This window comes from Etheostoma spectabile, chromosome 3 (genome assembly GCF_008692095.1).
Source record: "Etheostoma spectabile isolate EspeVRDwgs_2016 chromosome 3, UIUC_Espe_1.0, whole genome shotgun sequence".
Taxonomy (NCBI): domain Eukaryota; kingdom Metazoa; phylum Chordata; class Actinopteri; order Perciformes; family Percidae; genus Etheostoma; species Etheostoma spectabile.
Genome location: NC_045735.1, coordinates 28,126,530 through 28,144,295, shown reverse-complemented (window position 1 = coordinate 28,144,295; position 17,766 = coordinate 28,126,530). Strand labels below are relative to the sequence as shown.

Sequence of the window (17,766 nt, the reverse complement as noted above, 5' to 3'; positions counted from 1 at the left end):
CTGCACATATCCCAATGTGCAACCAAATCCCCATTCCAAAAGAAATTCCCACTACTAAGCTAAATAAACCCATCACACATGAAAGAGGATTGATTCAATGCCAAGTGGGCAAGTAATTATGGGCATGGTCTCGGTATAAAAAAACTAAATAAAAAAAAAAAAAGGGACCCTCAGACTCAGTCAGGTTTTGACTAGGCAGCAAACTCTCTGCCCACATCAGCAGACTCGGGTAGACTTTACACTCATCTTGCTGATAGAGCGTAACAGCCGAAAGTCCCTGCTGCGTACCCTTATTCACACGCATCAAATCTTACTGACCATTAGGGGGCCGATACTATTCCCATTTTAAACATATCAGCATGATAGGTTGTCATATTACTTTACCTTAAGTGAAATACTGAACAAATATGTTTGGGGTTTTGCTCTACTGAAGGCTGTTTTTGTAGGAGTGGGTTCTTAGTGGGGGTGGGAATCCCCAGACGCCTCCTGATCCGATATCATCACGATACTTATGCCACGACACGATATTATTGTGATTTTAAACACATTGCAATATTCTGCGATGTATTGCAATTTTTTATTATACCTTTTCTTCTAATATTTCCCAATTTCTAATGATATTCCCAAAAGGAAACTTTGTCAACATCTGTTTTACATTTCTCTGTTCATATCACTTCAATGTTATTGCTGTAAAATGGGATTGACAAGCAGCCAAACTCACCAAGACATATATAATAAAAGAGCCTGTTTATCGATACAGTATTGCCACTGAAAATATTACGATACTAAGCTGTATCAATTTTCCCCCAACCATTGTTCTTAGCAAAATAAAATGGGACTGAATTGTGGTTAGTTTACATATTACAAAAGGTGCAGCGGAGTCCTGTCCTTTCTCCTCATCCCTTTGTTCTTTGTTTGGACCAACTATAAAATGACACATTTGCGTTTTTACAGTTTTTTGATAAAAGCAAACTTACAAAAGTGTTTTTTTTACCTATGCGACATTTTAGCCAAATGTGCACTGATGGTTTTAAACTGACTGTTTCCTCTGAAACTGGTTTCAGAACATTTACATAGGAAAAACAGATGCAACTTCCTCACAAGGTGATATTATCAAGCACATGACAATGTGTGGGAATACAGTTGTACCATTAGAACTGGTTAATATTTAGGCTACTCTAACATGAGATTGGAGAATGTCATTAGGAATAACCTGTTTGAATTCTTTGCAGGGAGGACTGTCAGTGCCCAATCGGTCCAGCTACCTGATCCTTGCTAGCACCCACATGGCAGTTTATATTACTGCCGTGACTAAAGATAGCTGGTCGCTAGATTAATAAATGGCTAAAAAGAAAGATGAAGACCTTTCATTTTCATCATGACTGAAAAGGTGACATCTGTCACTATCCATCAAAAGTCATGACAAGGAACACAAACTGCAAATCTGTGTGCAGACTGGGTAGCAAAAAGGATTAGTAGAGCCTTAGGGCCGCTTTATGGTTCTGCGGAGGCCCCACGCAGAGCTTTCGCTGTAGCCTACGTAAGTGACCTGATGTGCGCTGGTGAGTGCGCTGAGCCGGCATGTGTGGGCATGTGTGTGTGTGTGTGTGTGTGTGTGAGGGGGGAGGGACTGAGTGAGGGAGAAAGTGAGAGAGTGACGGCGATTAGCAATACTAGCGACTCTTGGGTCATAGTGAGAGAAGCAAAGTGTCTCCCCAGTGCTTTCTGACAACGGTGAGACTTCTGTAGCAGGAAAAGTTAACCCTCTCCTTGATTTCATGTTGGAGAACCAGGAATCGAGTCGGGGGGGAAATGCAACGTTACCAAGCCTCGGCCGAGTGACGTGCGTCGCTGCGACATGTAGTTACATTTTTCATGAGGTGCTCGTCAGGCTGCGGCGTAGGGTCCGCCGTAGACGCAGAGGGGTCTGTGGGGGTACGCCGTCAATTCGACGCACAACCATAAAAAGGCTTTTAGTATGTTGTAATGGCAATATAAAATATTCAGAACCAAACTAAAAAATGCATATCAAACATCCCTTATTTGGTAGATAGACATGACCTAGCTATGTCGCTGTATTAACTAAATTTCCAACCAAGTGTCATATGTTTTTTTTGTTTTTTTTAATGAAGCAGCATCCACCAGCAGTGAGTAAATTCAGCTATTCTGTTGGCTTAAGCTCCGAACATTTGGAGGGGGATACTGTAGGGGCTGCTCTACGGGGACTCTGCCATCTGGCACACCACAGGGACTTTCTTTCTATCATGTTTGACATCAGTGATTGACATCATGCTAGTTTGATAAACCTCACAAATTAACATGTTTGACAAGGAGCCAAGACATGCAGAAACTAACAAAATCTAACACGCTAATTAAGAGAGTCTGTATGTCCCAATACATGACTAATGTAACACAAAATACAATTAATTGCAGAGGCAAAGTGCAAATACCAGCACTCGTGTTGGTACTTCAACGTAATGCCTGCAGTGCACAGCAGAGCACCAAACCTCATGCATGGGAAAACGTGTGTACTCTGTGCTTGGGCCTTTCGGCTCGGCCCCTGAGGTCAACACATTTTGGCTCTCCTTGGCCTGACTTTGAAATGTTTCACTTTTTAAAATCTGAAAACTGTTTACATTTACTGGCTAATTAATTCATTTAACCATTTCACATTAACTCCAGCACTATTTTTAAATCTGGCTATGGCTGCACTGTCTAGTTTAGCAGAGGATGGAGTATGGTGTGTGCAGGGGAGCATTAAGTGGGCTGTAATGTCTGTGTGATTGCTGTAACAGCCCTGCTTGGCTTGGCTGGACTGGCCCACAGCAGCAGTCCCTGTCCTGGTTCATTTGGTCGTCTGGTCAGCTGTAAAGACGATTGGAACAGATTGCCAACACTCCCTAGAGAGACTTCAACACCGACTTGGCCAAGAAGCCTCCCGCACACTGCTCCACGCGCGTGTGCTCTCACATGAATGCACAGACAGGCCGCTGCAGTAACTTGGGGAGCCCAGTCTTTCCACATTCGTTTGAACTCTGTTTAAAAAGAGGAAGTCTGCTAACATGTTTGCCCAGTGAAATTTGGCGTGGTGAGCCATGTTCGCTGCTAGGAGGGGAGGTTGGGCCAAACGGAAATTACTATCTCTCCGTCCTACAACTGTGGTAATAATACTAATCGCTGATAACAGTCACGGGTAAACAAATCCTATTACCACTGGCCATCCGACCCAAGGTGTACGTGTGTGTTCATCTCTCCTAATGAAATTCCTTCCACTCATCTGCAGGCAGAGAGAGGCCTTCTATCTGACTAATTCGCTCTAATTACTCTAATGAGCCACAGGTGATGATACAGTGAGACTGATTAATTAAATGGGAGGCACCAATCAGGCATGTCTGATTATGCCAATCATATCGACTACTGACTAAATGAGATAACAGGAGACAGACACACTTTAATTGAGGTATCAAAACTTCATGGAATTCCTTATGCCCTCACGCTCTGGCGATGCCGAGACAGATAGACCGGTGGAATGACAACACAGTTATTGTTATGTACACACTATGAAGTCGATCTGCAGCTGCTGGGCCGGTGCCGCCACGGTGACCAGGAGTGCACACAGAGGAGGGAATACCACACAAGGATTTGCTTCAGATCTCATTCTCTGTGGAATTATTGGGACTGTAACTGCTAGAAACGCTTTGTTTACACGTGGTCTGCAGTCACACATGCCAAGTAGTCTGCCACCACTCCTTTAGTCCAAACACAATGTAGGTTAACTGCTCCACATTCGGTGCATGTTTTACACATTAATCTAATGGAGTACCACTGTTGAAGTCATGCCAGGCATAGAAAGAGACAAAAATACATTCACTTCTTCTCAGTTAACACTAACACCATATTAGTCACAGTACGGGATAAGCCAATATTTTAAAGTTAAACTGTTGTGTGTGTGCCTTTTTACAGCCTGTGTACTTGGCAACATGACACACATAGATGTTTAAGAGATGAAGTTTTCTGTCCTGCCAGTGCAGTTGCTAATCTTTTCCTTTTATCTCTGACACGTCTGAGGCTGTTATGTGGTTATGATAGTAAACAGTAAAAAGGAGTCTGGAAAGATGTCTTATCTGAAATCTACGAGGCCTACCTCTGAAACTCCCCCTCCATCTCCCCTCACAGCATTCCACGTCCTATGCGGCTGACTGTTCTGTATGCCAAACCTACTGCGTGGGGGTAGAGTTGTGGGGTGGCAGCTCAGTCAGGAGCGACAGCCACACTTGCTGCTACAACGACACGGTACATGATCACAGATCACAGGCACGCCCCCTCAAAACACAGCACAACAGCAGCACAGATAAGAGACTACAATCCTGGCTGCCTGTCTGCCTTCCTACCTTTGACATAGCAGGGTGCACAACTTTAAATGGGCCAGCAGACGCCGTTTTCACAAACCACATAGGCTTTGAAGACGCAAATCATATCCTCCTGAATCTCTGTTTTTGCTTTTCCCCCCCTCACCCATTGGAGTAAGAGCCACAAAGCTTTCTTAACTGCAAGCTAACAATAGTTTCACTATGACAACTGAGTTATAAACACTTTGTGTGCTTGTGTTTCGGCAACTGTGTGTACATTTATGTTTGTGTGCAGAGCGGTTGGGGGCGGGGGTCAGCCTACCACTCTCCACACTCTAACAAGACGCTTGTGGTCCCTGAGCGTTTTGCTCCTTTTTTTGAACACAGATCCATATCTACCAACAGCACAGGAGCTGTCAAGACTCACCTCACTGACGCAAGCCCAGATCAAAAACAGGCTTTTTACACCGCAGCCTCGTTTGTATTGATCCATGTTTCTCTGCTGAGAGACTGGTTGTTGTTTTATCTCCCCAACATCCAAGCCTTAACTCTCCTGAAGCTTACTGAGAGCTAGTCATTATTTTGCCCGACCTACTGTCTGACAAGGGGCGTCAGAGGCCAGGCCTGAGCCTAAATACAAATATAATGAGACTTAGATAGTTTCTGGCGTGGAGGAAGTTCAGCTCACTTGGTCTCATTTTGCAGAGTTCGGATTTAGCTGGAGGCCTGTGTCACAAAGGGTGAGTGGTGTGGAGGGTGCAATGGGAGGAGAGGGGCATGGCTATATGCTAGGGTGTAATGCATTGGTGAAAGGGCAAGATTTTTCATCCCTGCGTTTACAGGGTGGAACGGCTAGGATATTGAGATCTGAGATAGGATCAGAGGGTAGTGAGCTGCTTCAGCTACGATAAAGGCCACGCATTACAAACAGAGCAAAGATAGAGAGAGACCCGGAGAGAGAGAGAGAGAGAGAGTGGGAGAAAGTATCACACCTCTCATCCCTGAATTAATGCCTCCTTTCTGCCAGGAAGCCATTCTGTGCCAGTGAGAGGAGATTGGGGAGGGGATGAGTGCACAGATACGGACTAAAAAATGGAAACTGCGATCATGGAGAGGGGCGATAGGGATTAATCAAGCCTGGAAGAAGAGTGGTGCTCTCCAGGCCCTGTAGCATATATACAAGCCTGGGTCCCAAGGACTCGGGCAAGCAATTGAAATTGCCGCCATTAGTTTATTTGACATCAAATGTGCATGCCTGTAACTATGAGTGCGTGACGACAGGGTCACAGGTGCAGGCTAGCAATGTTGTAGACATCCACTCATCATAAACTCATAGGCGAGCTGGTCTTTTTGGCCTAGAAAGTCTATGACCCTGGGCAATGGAGTAGTGTTACTCTATTTTAGTTAAGATTTGATCTGTTCTCAAATTGTTAGCCTATTTGATTTGTTGTAATTCACTTAGATTTCCATTTAAGAACTACAAGCAGCTTCATGCTATTGGCACAAGTGACGGTACAGTGAATAAAAGGTCGGCATCACTCTCATGTGCCTCTGGTACATTAAATCCCCGCTCTGCACGATGCCCTTTTTCACATTTTAATTTAGCCTCGTCTATCTGCTGTATCTGGTAATTTTTTTAGACGCCTGATGATGACACATCAGCAGGAGTTGTGCCACAGCCTATAAAAGCAGCATGTTGAATTCTACGCATTAATCAAAAGCATGTATGAAAATGCCACATTAGGTTAGTTATGTCTGGAGTCTTTAATGTGTCCAACTCATGCTGTCACTATTTTCTAGCAGGGCCTATCTTTTTGACTGAGTTTGACACCCATGGTCTATAGGATCAACGTCAACCGAGCATGTCCTGGGGCTAAGTCTTACTCAGCCTTTATGAGTACGAGTTTTTCTGCTCTGCTTGCACGGCTTTTGAGAGGAAAAGGCCGAGAAACACAGTGAGAAAGAGAGAATGAGCATAGCTAATCCTTACAGTAATGACAGAATAATTAGCTTGCATTAGGCTATGTAATGGGTTGTAATTATATCATTTATTCTGTGCTGAGAGAATGTGATATAAAGCCTACACAATGAAGAAGAGGAATTGAGCTCAGTGGGAAGTATGATGGAGCATGTGTAAGAGCTCAGGCTCTTTCTATTGATTGATACAAACATCAAACGAACCACTAGAGTAATGGGAGGAGTGAAGGACAGCTAAAAGCTATTTGGAGCCTCCACTGCATAAAAGACTTGACCTGTTCCACACAGCCTACATATCAAAACCATCAAACAGCAATCAATAGACCAAAGCGGTCAACTCAACAAACCGTCACCCAACTAAAACATCAAACCCCCGGCCCAAGCGTCAGATGATAGGCTACACTCAGCTTATCCATTACCATCAGATAAAGAGGAGATAAAACACAGAGCCCTAATCCTTTCATGTGTCGTGACAGCCACAGCAGCCTCCAAGGCATTCCTTCAGTCTGGCTCTCAAATAGTTTTATGGCGGAAGGCAGCCATTCAGTCAGCCAGCCAGCCAGCCAGCCAGTCAGGGCTGTTCTGGTCTGTTTGTCTTATTTCACAGTTTACACGCTGTTTTATAGGTAGTTATTATGGTCACCATGGTGATGCCATACGTTTTTATGGTCTTTTGGTCTGAGGGCAGAGAGTGTAATAAACGAAAAAACACACACACATGAAAACAACATGCTCCTGCTGTGGAAAGGTCTCCTTTCCCTCCCTTCCTCCCTCCCTCCCTCACTCTTTATCAGTCTCACCAAATACCTATCTCCCTACTTTCTGCTTCATGTGAAACATGGATAGGCTAACGTACAATTGTCCTCTCTCATTCCACATCTGGAGCTGATCAGAGGGCCTCCTGGAAGTTGAGGCCTCTGGGCCTATTAATAACCATACCGCTGAACTCAGGGTCAAACAGCAGTCAGCGGATGAGCCTGTGTCTACTAAACACATATTCCCCTCCCCCTTCCCCCATCCTCAAGAGGGTAACTCTCACTTTTAAAAAACGAGACAGCAGTCTACAGAGTTTAGCAATGTACATCCAGTTGTATGCTTTTCAACTGGGGGCATACACCATACAGAGCCTCCTCCATCCCAAGCAAATTCTTCACAAATAAGACTCGCACTTGGTCCTCCTTTAAAAATAAAACAAAAACACATAAGCATAGGAAACCAGCCCGGGCTAATTGTAAGATTTCCCCCCCCCCCTTCTTGAGTTGTTTTTTTTCTTCTTCTTTGTCTTCTTTCCACATGCAAACAAGTTCAAGTTCAAGGAGGCTAGACCTGTTCAAGGCTAGCCAGATGGTAAAGCCATCATCTGTTAGCTCTAACGGTTAGACCAGTCTGACAGCCCAGGTCAATCTGAGGTCTACAGGGTCAAACCACCTCTGAACCCTGGCTCCAGTCTGACAGCTGCTCGGGTCAAATGCCAGGGAGAGGTGAAGGCATCGTCTGAGGACGTCCGATGAATTTAACAGATATAGGACTGTCTCATTTGTAGAGAATTTCCCATGTTTTGGGCGCGCACACACACACACACACAACACACACACACACACACACACACACACACACACACACACACACACACACACACACACACACACACACACACCACCACACAACACACAAACACACACACACACACACACACACACACACACACACACACACACAAGTCCTAGTTTTCTTAATCTTGCATTAGGCAAAGCCTGTGCAGTAATAATGGCATAATAGTTAAAAAATGTAATCCGATTCCAACAACAATTTAAATTTGTATTTCAAGCTACCCACCAATTTTGGAAATAAAACATAAGCGGTCAGGGCGTACACTTCATCAATTGACTTCCCCTGACTCTACAACGTAAAACTAATGCAGCGAATGTCTTACTGAAATGTAGAGATGTTCCGATACCAGTATCGGTACTGCCTCCAATACTGGCTAAAACACCAGTCTTGAGAAGTACTGGAGTTTATACACCGATCCGATACCATGTAAAAAAAAAAAAAAAAAAATAAAAAACCTAACCTTCTTTTTACTGGTATAACTGACTGTCAAACTGGATGATAAAAGAAACTTCTGTGGCGTTCATTGTTTGTGTTTCTTCATGTTTCACAAAGAGTTTAACCTGAGCCAGACCGACAACAAAGATAGAAATAATATCACACTCATACGAGGATAGTAGTACACAGTTGTTATAACGTAATAAAATATGACACACTGATATCGGATCAGTACTCTTTTCGGCCGATACGCAAATTCAGGTATCAGAATCGGGAAGCAAAAAAGAAAATGGTATCTGACCATCTCTAACTGAATGCAGAGAACAATTTGCTAAGCATGAACCACCCCCATCCAACACACATGCACCTGTGAATACAGGGTAGTTGAATCATCATAATTGGTGGTAGTTTTCTGCTGAGCCCAGCCAGCAGTCTGTGTTATTTTTAGAGGGCTGACACAGAAGCAAGCCGTCCATTTACTCTGTGAGCTGGCAGCAGGACCATCACAGCTCTGGTTGCTTTCAAACTACCAAAATGGGAATGAGCTCAACATAAACACTGCAAAGGTGTGGACTCTTACAGAAACAGAATTAGCTCAGATTCAGAGCCATTACAATTCCATTACTTTGACATTAGGCTCCTTATAACACAAGGTGGTGTATGTATGATATTGCCAAATCCACCCACATTAAACAAGCAAACATCTCATCATATTATTACTGTGATGATACGTGCATACAGTTACAGAGGAGAAACAGAACTACTTTATTAACACGGTGAGCCAATAGGACAAATGTAATCACACCGTCAACCGAGCATTAGTACTATGGCATGTGGAAGTTTGTTCCATCCCTTATTTTAAAGCTAAGTGAGGGGATTAACCAATAAACAGCTCGCCTTTGCGTTTTTCACACGAAACCCTAATTTGTAGAATAATGAAAATTCCTGTGGTAGAAAATCACAAACTCCTGGATGGACTAAACACAAGACAAAAGCAAGTGAAAGGAGAGAGAGTAACAGAATTTGGAGTGAGAACTGAGGCTTAAGGTAGAAGGCTGTTCCCCTCTGATGGGACTGATGGCCGGCTATGGATCTAGCAACTGAAGCCATGATTGACATTAACATTACACAGAGTGAGCTATTACCAGATTGCAGGCCATATCATAATTCAATCCCTACACCATCAAAGTGCACCAATATCATAATTCAATGCCAAAACCCATTAGCCTCCAGCACACCAATATCATAATTCAATCCTGAGGCCCTCAGCCCTTGCCAATATCATAATTCAATACTTAGACCATTAGGACACACCAATAGGCTTATTGGAATCCAATACCTATGGCCAATGATCTAACAGGACACTGATACTGGAGTCATGGGTTGACATGGGATGAGGTCTGTGCACATCAGGCCTTATTTAGACCCAGCTTCCTTGATAACAGTGAGATAAACAACACTAAAATTAGGTAGGGCAAGTGGTTCACCAATAGCTTGGCTACACCAGACGCTGAAAGCCACAGAGTGTTTGCTGCAGAAATACATTTCGACAAAATGAAACTCTGCATTAGCTTCAAATTCAGCAGTGAGCTCGGCCAAACTCGTCAAAACCGTTTCAAACACTGGCCCTCAGTGTGCGACCGTCTGCAGTTGGTCTAAATTATCACATTGTGGTACCTTGTGGAAACGGGACTCCATTCCGGTCTATTGCCTCTGTTTATATATCCATGTTAACATCTTGTTTAGCCCCTCAAAAGTCCTGCAAATCTCATCCAGGCTCGGCTTGCTGGGTCATCAGAAATCTGCACCTTAACCAATCAAATGGTTTTTAACAGCTCATATTTCCTCGGCTGCTTTAAGTCCATTTTTGACCAGAATTGGCATTATTTTAAGTTCTTCTCACCACACATTCCTTAGGTTTCCTCACTTAACTCTAACCCTCACGGAGAGTGTAAAATGACTCTAGACAATGGGAAAAGTTACAGGAAAGAATGATGTATTACCAAAGAAATTTAAGAAATTACTCGAATGACAGAACATTTAATCAACAACTATTTTGACAATTGATTAACTCCTTGAAGCAGCGGGCCTGGGTTCGACTCCAACCTTTGCTGCATGTCATGCCCCCCCCTCTCTCTACCCTTTCATATCTTCAGCTGTCCTGTCAAATAAAAGGCCTAAAAATATGCTGAACAGTCGTCGGGTTCCAGGCAGCTCCTCCGTCGTGAGGATTTTCTACATTTTATATCAATGTAAATTGAATATCTGTCGGTATTTGACTGTTGATCGGACAACAAAAGCAATCCGAAGATTTCATCTTTGAAAAATTATTCAATTAGTGAGAAATCAATCGGCAGTCATCAATAAAACAAAATCTTCAGTTGCAGCTCTAAAATAAAGGTTTGCTGAAGACCTACTTTATGACAACGTGACCAATGGATTGAATTAGTTGTAGGTCACATACCAACAGGTATTGACTATCTTAAAAAAAGCTGGCATTTTGATTTAGATCACCTTAATGAAGGTGAGACAGCATAGCTACAAATATGTGGCAGACAAAAAGAAGCAAGACAACAAAAGAGTGCAAGTGGGTGTTGTTGTTGCACATATGAGATTGGATCTAAGTCCACTGCTGGTCTGCACCTTCTTACTTTTACAGTCAACTATAGACAACAGACATTTTGTTTCCCTTGGAAATGCAAGATTTGAGCTTACTGAAAATTGTAGGCTTAAAATTACAAGATGAACAACAGACTTTACGAGATTACATCGGCCTTGGAGGCATGGCTCAAGTGTACGCTTGATTTTTAAATTAAGTGGGCATCATAGTCAAACTCACAAGTGGAAATAGCCAGTGTACTCCAACGTGAGCCTTTAGAGAAGTGCCCAGTCACTGAAGCCCGAGCTCTCTCTACTGGAATACAGAGCAGCAGAATAATGGATGCTTCTGTCATGAGATACAGTGAAACTCTATGATGCTGGAGGTGAGAGAGACTCCAAGTGGGTCTGTAAATAATGCCTGCCACTTGAAAAGAGGTCTGTGGAAACTGGCCCCTGCGCTCTTGTTGCTGGCTGTTAGGTGGAAGTTTTGTCTGTGTAGTTATTTACGTGTATCGTGGTGATTAGGAGCCACACTAAATTTACATTTCTGTTTATAAAGTTTTTACAAATATAACCACATTGTGATGCTTTTTGGGTGTGGCAGGAGCTCAGTCCGTAGGCGGGTTGGGTACCGGATGTTTGCTGGTTTGGTTCAAGTCCCCGTACGGATTGGTAGCTGGAGATGTTGCCAGTTCACCTCGTGGGCAGTGCCAAGGTGCTCTTGAGCAAGGCACCAAACCCCTCCTCAACCGCTGAGGGCTCCTGTAAAGCAGTCGCAGCCCAATCACTCTGACATCTCAACATTAGTGCATGTATAGGACCTGAGCCTGTGTGTGTATTTCCGGCCTGTGTAGTGTGTAATAACAGAGTAATTTCCTCATAGGGGATCAATAAAGAGTATTGATTATGAATTATAAATTACATTTTGAAAGACAAGAATACAAGTTACTGATCCTAGCTGTTAAGGCTACAGGACACACTGCTACTTGTCACAAGTTTGAAGTCAGCACAGTTGACACAAATTAATACAATTTTATTTAGTTATTGAGCATACCAAGACATCAAATATATTTTTTAAATAAATATTGGCTAGGGAATAACTCGTGTACTGAAACCGAAAAGTCTGTCAGTATGTTTCAGAGTAGCAGGAAAGATACAAAGTAAAAATGTACAAAGATAGATGAAAGCGGTAAAAATACTCCAACAGCAGGCCCCTCTAATATATTGTGATGTCAACAATCGGTCTGTGAAGGAATGCTGCAACATAAATTTTCTTATAATAAATAAATGAAATATGTTGTGGTGATTCATTTCAAAGTGTAAGAACACATGAAAGTCACTGTAACAAAAGGTAATTCTACAGTCTTTAAGGTGTTCGTAGGCCCAGTTTTCCTTCAGGCATATCTCATTATATAATCTCTGCATGTATTAAAAATGTTTAATTTATGAATGAAAAAATAAAATAAATGATAGACGGGATTATAAGGCATTTCTATTCTGTACAAGAGGGGACGAAGAAAGGCCGGGTGATATGGAAAAAAATAAAAATCAAATATCACAATATTTTTTACCAAATATCTCAATATCGATAGCGCAACAATATTGAGGTGTTGACACTTGGGGATTTCACAAAGTATTTACACAATGAGATTTTTGATAAATAATCATCAGTAATGTGGATATAATGACTAAGTGGGTAAAGGCAAATAATAAAACAGTTACAACAGTCTGGCAACAGAAAATGACATCACTTTACTGTAATGTAGCCTTAAAAACCAGGAAAAGACAACACTTATGCCATATTACGATATCCAAAATCTAAGACAATATCTAGTCTCCTATCACCATATTGATATCATATCGATATATTGCCCAGCTCTAGGACAAAGTTTGTTATTTCACATCACAATATTTGCACTTTGTATTAACATTAAGACCATCTTAACTACAAGCGGGTCAAATGAAATGCAGCCACGTTAAATGTTTTAGTATCGCTGAATCTAAAATTACACATTGTGGAACCAAAAACACATCTATGTGATATTTTTATCCTAAGCAGAGACTTCCACACCTTCATGTTTTATAAAGAAACATCTCAGTTCGTCAAACACTCTGCTTAAAGCCTGCATTAAGAGCTGCTGAGTCCATCTGTTTGGGTACCCCTATTTTTAGACTTCTGTTAAGTGTTTTTAATCTGTTGTCCAAACATCAGATGACATGGGTCAAAATTCATTCTGCAAAGCGGGAAAAATGGTTTAAACAAATATTCTGGTATTGACGCAACAGAGTGAAATGTAGTTATTGTGTTTAATTTCATGTAATTATTTTATTTATTTATGTATTTTAAAGAAATAATCGGATAATCTGAGTCTAGTGTAGACACCCCTCAAAGTTTGGGGAGGGTGAAAAAAAAAAAATGAAGCCAGGCTACGACGTACAATAAATCGTTGAGGAGTTGGGGAATATGGGCCTCCGGTGAGAATGAGCCACTGATAAGGTGATAAAAGAGAAGTGTTTTTTTTCTTCCCAAAGCTGCAAATTCCTCTGAGTCGTATGGAGTGTGACGTTCACAAGCACACACTAGAACGTCTTAGAAAGTAGGGTGACATAGCCCTGACCAAAGTAGACCGAGGGGGGCAGACCAAGGACCTGACATGCACTCGTCCCTCACTCTGACTCATGCTTAGGCGCTCACCACCGACCAACACACAGTGAAACCTCAGTCCCAATGCCAGGTTTTGTCACTGGGCAGAGAAGCGGTTGGCTACAGTAAAAGCATGACGTGATGCCCCTTCCTCTATGCTCCCCCTGCCTGTGCAGCAACAGAGGGGTAAAAATATCCCACCAGTGAGTTCAGACAACCAGCTCATAAATTAACACTAAAAACTCCAGCAGACAACAGTGGGCCAGTCGCTGAGAGACTGAAACCACTCAGGTGGCCACTGATCATAGATCTGGGATCAGCTTACAAAACCCTTTTCCTAAATTTACCCATGAGGAGGTGGTGAATAACAACAGGTTCTGGATCAGTTTTCACCTAAGTCACTATTTAGCTGTATGCTAACATGGAGAGCTATTTTCCAAAATGGCTCTAGGGTACTTTGTTCCAGGAAATGTTATGAGGTGAGATGTAGGCTATTAGGCTTAAATTGGGAATTGTGTATAGCAGAAAGGTCTGTTCTTAATTTTCCGAGTTTACACAAAAAATATAAAGTATAGGTTTAGCCTCAGCTATTCGCGCATATCTTATTAAGGCTTGCCTGTAATGAAGCGCAATCTCTCAAGTAGAAACACAATGTTCCAGCAAACTGCTTGACTGGGTCAAAAAAAAAGAAGAAGAAAAAAAAAAGGGAAAAAACAACAGGACAGAAGAGTGATGATCTCCTCTGAAGAAACTCAACTCTGTAATGGACGGACAGGGATTACAGACGTTAAAACATCCTCCATCTGTAATTCACTGTCACCCTGCCATCATCTCTGAATCACTGATCCATTTTGCAAGTGTGCGAGACCTTGCTAAAAGCATCACTGTTGCACCCATTTGTGTTTGTAGTGGTGGTGGTGGTGGGGGGGGGGGGGGGGGGGGGGGGGGGAAGAGGGAAAAAAGCATGCAGAAAAGACAAGTTAACAGCTTGCTGTGCCGTTTCAAAGCACCCTCTGTCCTGTAACAACCACCTAGCTAGTTTCTCACGCAGGGAATGGGACACACTGATCAAATAGGATTTTAATGAACATCAGCAGTTGAAGCCTGAGGAGTAGACGCTATGATGGCTTAAAGCTACCGACATCTAGGTTGGGTTGGATTTTCATCATCAAACGAAAAAAGAAAAACATTCCTTTGCTGGTGCCTCGCTAACAGAAAAAAAAAAAAAAGACTGTGAATCTACAGTGTCCATTCAATCACAAGGAAGAAGCAAATGAGAAAGCAATTGCTGACAAGGCCAAGTGTAAACCATGATCATGTCATACCAACCCCGCATTATACTCAGAAAACGGATAAGAAAAACAGGTTCTTCTCTAAAGGCTTTCCTCTAGGAGCCTCTTGGTGGGAGGGAGAGTAAATAAGATGTCATCAATAATAGACAGTGGATGTTCTGAGCAGTTCTGCAGACACACAGACACACACACACACACACACACACACACAAGCTCCGACTGATTCCTATCCTGCAGACAGGCCTGCCAACCGCCAGGCTTTTTGCACACGCTCAGATTCACTGTCCTGACTAATCGCTTGTGATAGGGGCCTTTGCCATAATTACCCAGGGCCTTATCACAAACTTATGCGATGCATTTTTCATGTCCTGGCTGCTGGCAGTGCCTTCACTGTCCGTGCTGGCAGTCAATCTACAAAAAAAAGACCGATCTCAGACAAAAATCTCACACCACACACACACACACACAAGTTCAGATGGGGCGAAATGGGTGAAAGCAGGGTGAAGGGCCAGAGAAGAGAGAGGGGGAAAAAATTTAAAGGAGGGGAGGGGGAGGTGAGGAAGATTGGATGAGGGGGGGGCTGGCAGGAAGGGGGTGGGAGATAGATAGTGAGCAAAGAAAAGAGAAAGCAGTCTCAATTTTTTACATAATGCATGAACAAGGGGGCACGAGTAGGAGGACCAAACAGGATCAAATAAATAGGAGAAGTGAAGCCTTGATGATGTGGCATAAGTGCAACACAAAGCCCGCTGGGAAGACTTGTTCACTGTCCTTTTGTCTACCCAGTCATAGGGGCATCATGACCTAAATAAAAGTTTAAATCCCAAGCCTGCGCGAGGTACAAAATTATGTATGAACAATTGGGCTAGCCTACATAATGCAATCTTATGTTAATGACGACGGCGACCGAGCTACTAATATTCATAAAATTGTGATTTGAAATTCAGCAATGCACGTTAAATGCCACGGGAAAACACAACAGTGCCATTGTCTACATGTCTTGTGATAGGTCAAACACGCTCTAATATACACTAGCTATATTCATACACTGGATAGGCCCAATATCTTTCTCATATCCTCCACTGTGGCTCTTCTCCGTGCACGCCGAAATTAGTGGCGTGCGTGAGGCTGGGGCATTTCTGGAGTTCATCATAATCAACAAGGTCACGATCTTTCATATTTCTACTATCATCCTATGTCATTGCATCGTGTCAACAAACACTGTCCCGTCCACTTCCACAGACGTGGCAATGTCTGTTTAAAAAAAAAAAAAAAAAGAAAAAAAAAAAACCCTCACAGTGTATAATTGCCGTCAGGGGGAAACCGAGAAGAAAAACGGCCAAGTTGATCAACCATAATTACGGAGACGACTTAAATATAAACTGCTTCAAACCCGTTAGCCGATAAGGTTGCTAATGTTTTCATTCGCATTCAACAAAACTTACCAATTTGACAGTTAAAAGCAGAAAAAAAAACAACCAAGCAAAGCGGTGTTGTGTGTCTGAGCTGCCCGTCTCAACGTTCGGTGTCACCACAGCGCCACCGTATAATGAGTCGCACTTATTTTTCCCCCAAATTATCCAACCTTACAGCGGCTAAGCGTCGGGCTAACTACGGCTATTTGCTCTAGTAAAAGTTGAAGAACACGCAATAAAGATAGCTAGCCGAAAGCTTTTGGCCAAAGCCCCGCCGTTCTGTTTTTATTTCGGCGCTTCCCCGCGGCGTCGCCCCGGCTTGCCCAGTTGCAGTGTCCGATCGATGTTGAATTGAACAAAGAGGATCAATTTCTGATCAGCGAGAGAGCCACTTTCATCAATGTGAGGAAGAGGTCTTGAATTCTCTTCCGAAACACCTACGAGACGACCGCGGTAAAAACACAAAAACACAGCGACGGAAAGAGACGAGACAGCCGAAGCGAATAGAGGACAGGCGATTTAAACGGAGGTTAAACTGACCTGTAGTTGTTGTAAGTCAAAGCGCTTCCAATATTGAAACATCGATCCTGCATTGGCCGCCATCTTGAGACATATTGAGACAGGAATGAGATGCTGATAGAGAGCGCGGGGGTTGGAGTTCAGTGGAAAGGACCGGGCGGCCGGAACACCCGGACCGGATCCGCCCCACGACTAACCCGGGTAACAGCTCCTGTGCGGAACGGAGTCCGCTCACAAGAGTGTTGCCTTAATAACGCCATTATAATTGCTTAAATAGCTTCTTTTTTTTTTTTTTATCAACATTCAGATTTTACAGGTAAATAACCGAGCTGGTAACAAATTACTCTTCGTTTTTATTACCTTGAAATACACGAAATTGTGAGCGCCAGATCAGTTTGGTGTAGTTTGTGTGATCATTAGCCTATGTTTTATGGAAAGCAAATATCATGCAAAATAATGCCAGGAGGCTACTTGGAAGCCATATCTAAAAAGAAAATTTAAATTCTTTTTTAAAAAAAGCATTCAGGAGGATTGTTTTCTCTGAGCCATGTGGAGCTGTATAAGACCATTTAGACCAGCATGTATGTATTACCCATATTACACCAATGATCATTGCTTATCATTACTCCGCCAAAAAAAATGTCAAAATTAGAAATGAAATATACACAATTGTTAGTTAGTGATTTTTTTTGTTTCCATTCAGCTCCTTGGACTTTAGCTAAAACAAATGCACATTTTTGAAACTGCTAATTTACACTTGTACAATTGCATACATTTAACCAAAAAAAATGCATTAAATGTATGAACACTATAGCCTATGTTTATATTTTGTAGTTGTTTGAGGGATCCCAGTGAATGGCTTTTGTATTGTTCCATTATGGACGTGTATAAAGGGCAATTGTAATAAAAAGTCAAATATAAAT

General features: G+C 42.6%; 1 protein-coding gene across 1 annotated transcript in view; it reads right to left on the bottom strand.

The window, feature by feature from the left end:
* Positions 1–16,998, bottom strand: part of cux1b (cut-like homeobox 1b) — an 85,544-nt gene extending 68,546 nt beyond the window's left edge. Inside the window, 1 exon segment of the mRNA XM_032508131.1 lies at positions 16,865–16,998. Within this exon segment, the coding sequence (XP_032364022.1) occupies positions 16,865–16,927 (63 nt within the window). The 5' untranslated portion in view covers positions 16,928–16,998.
* Positions 16,999–17,766: the final 768 nt, after the last annotated feature.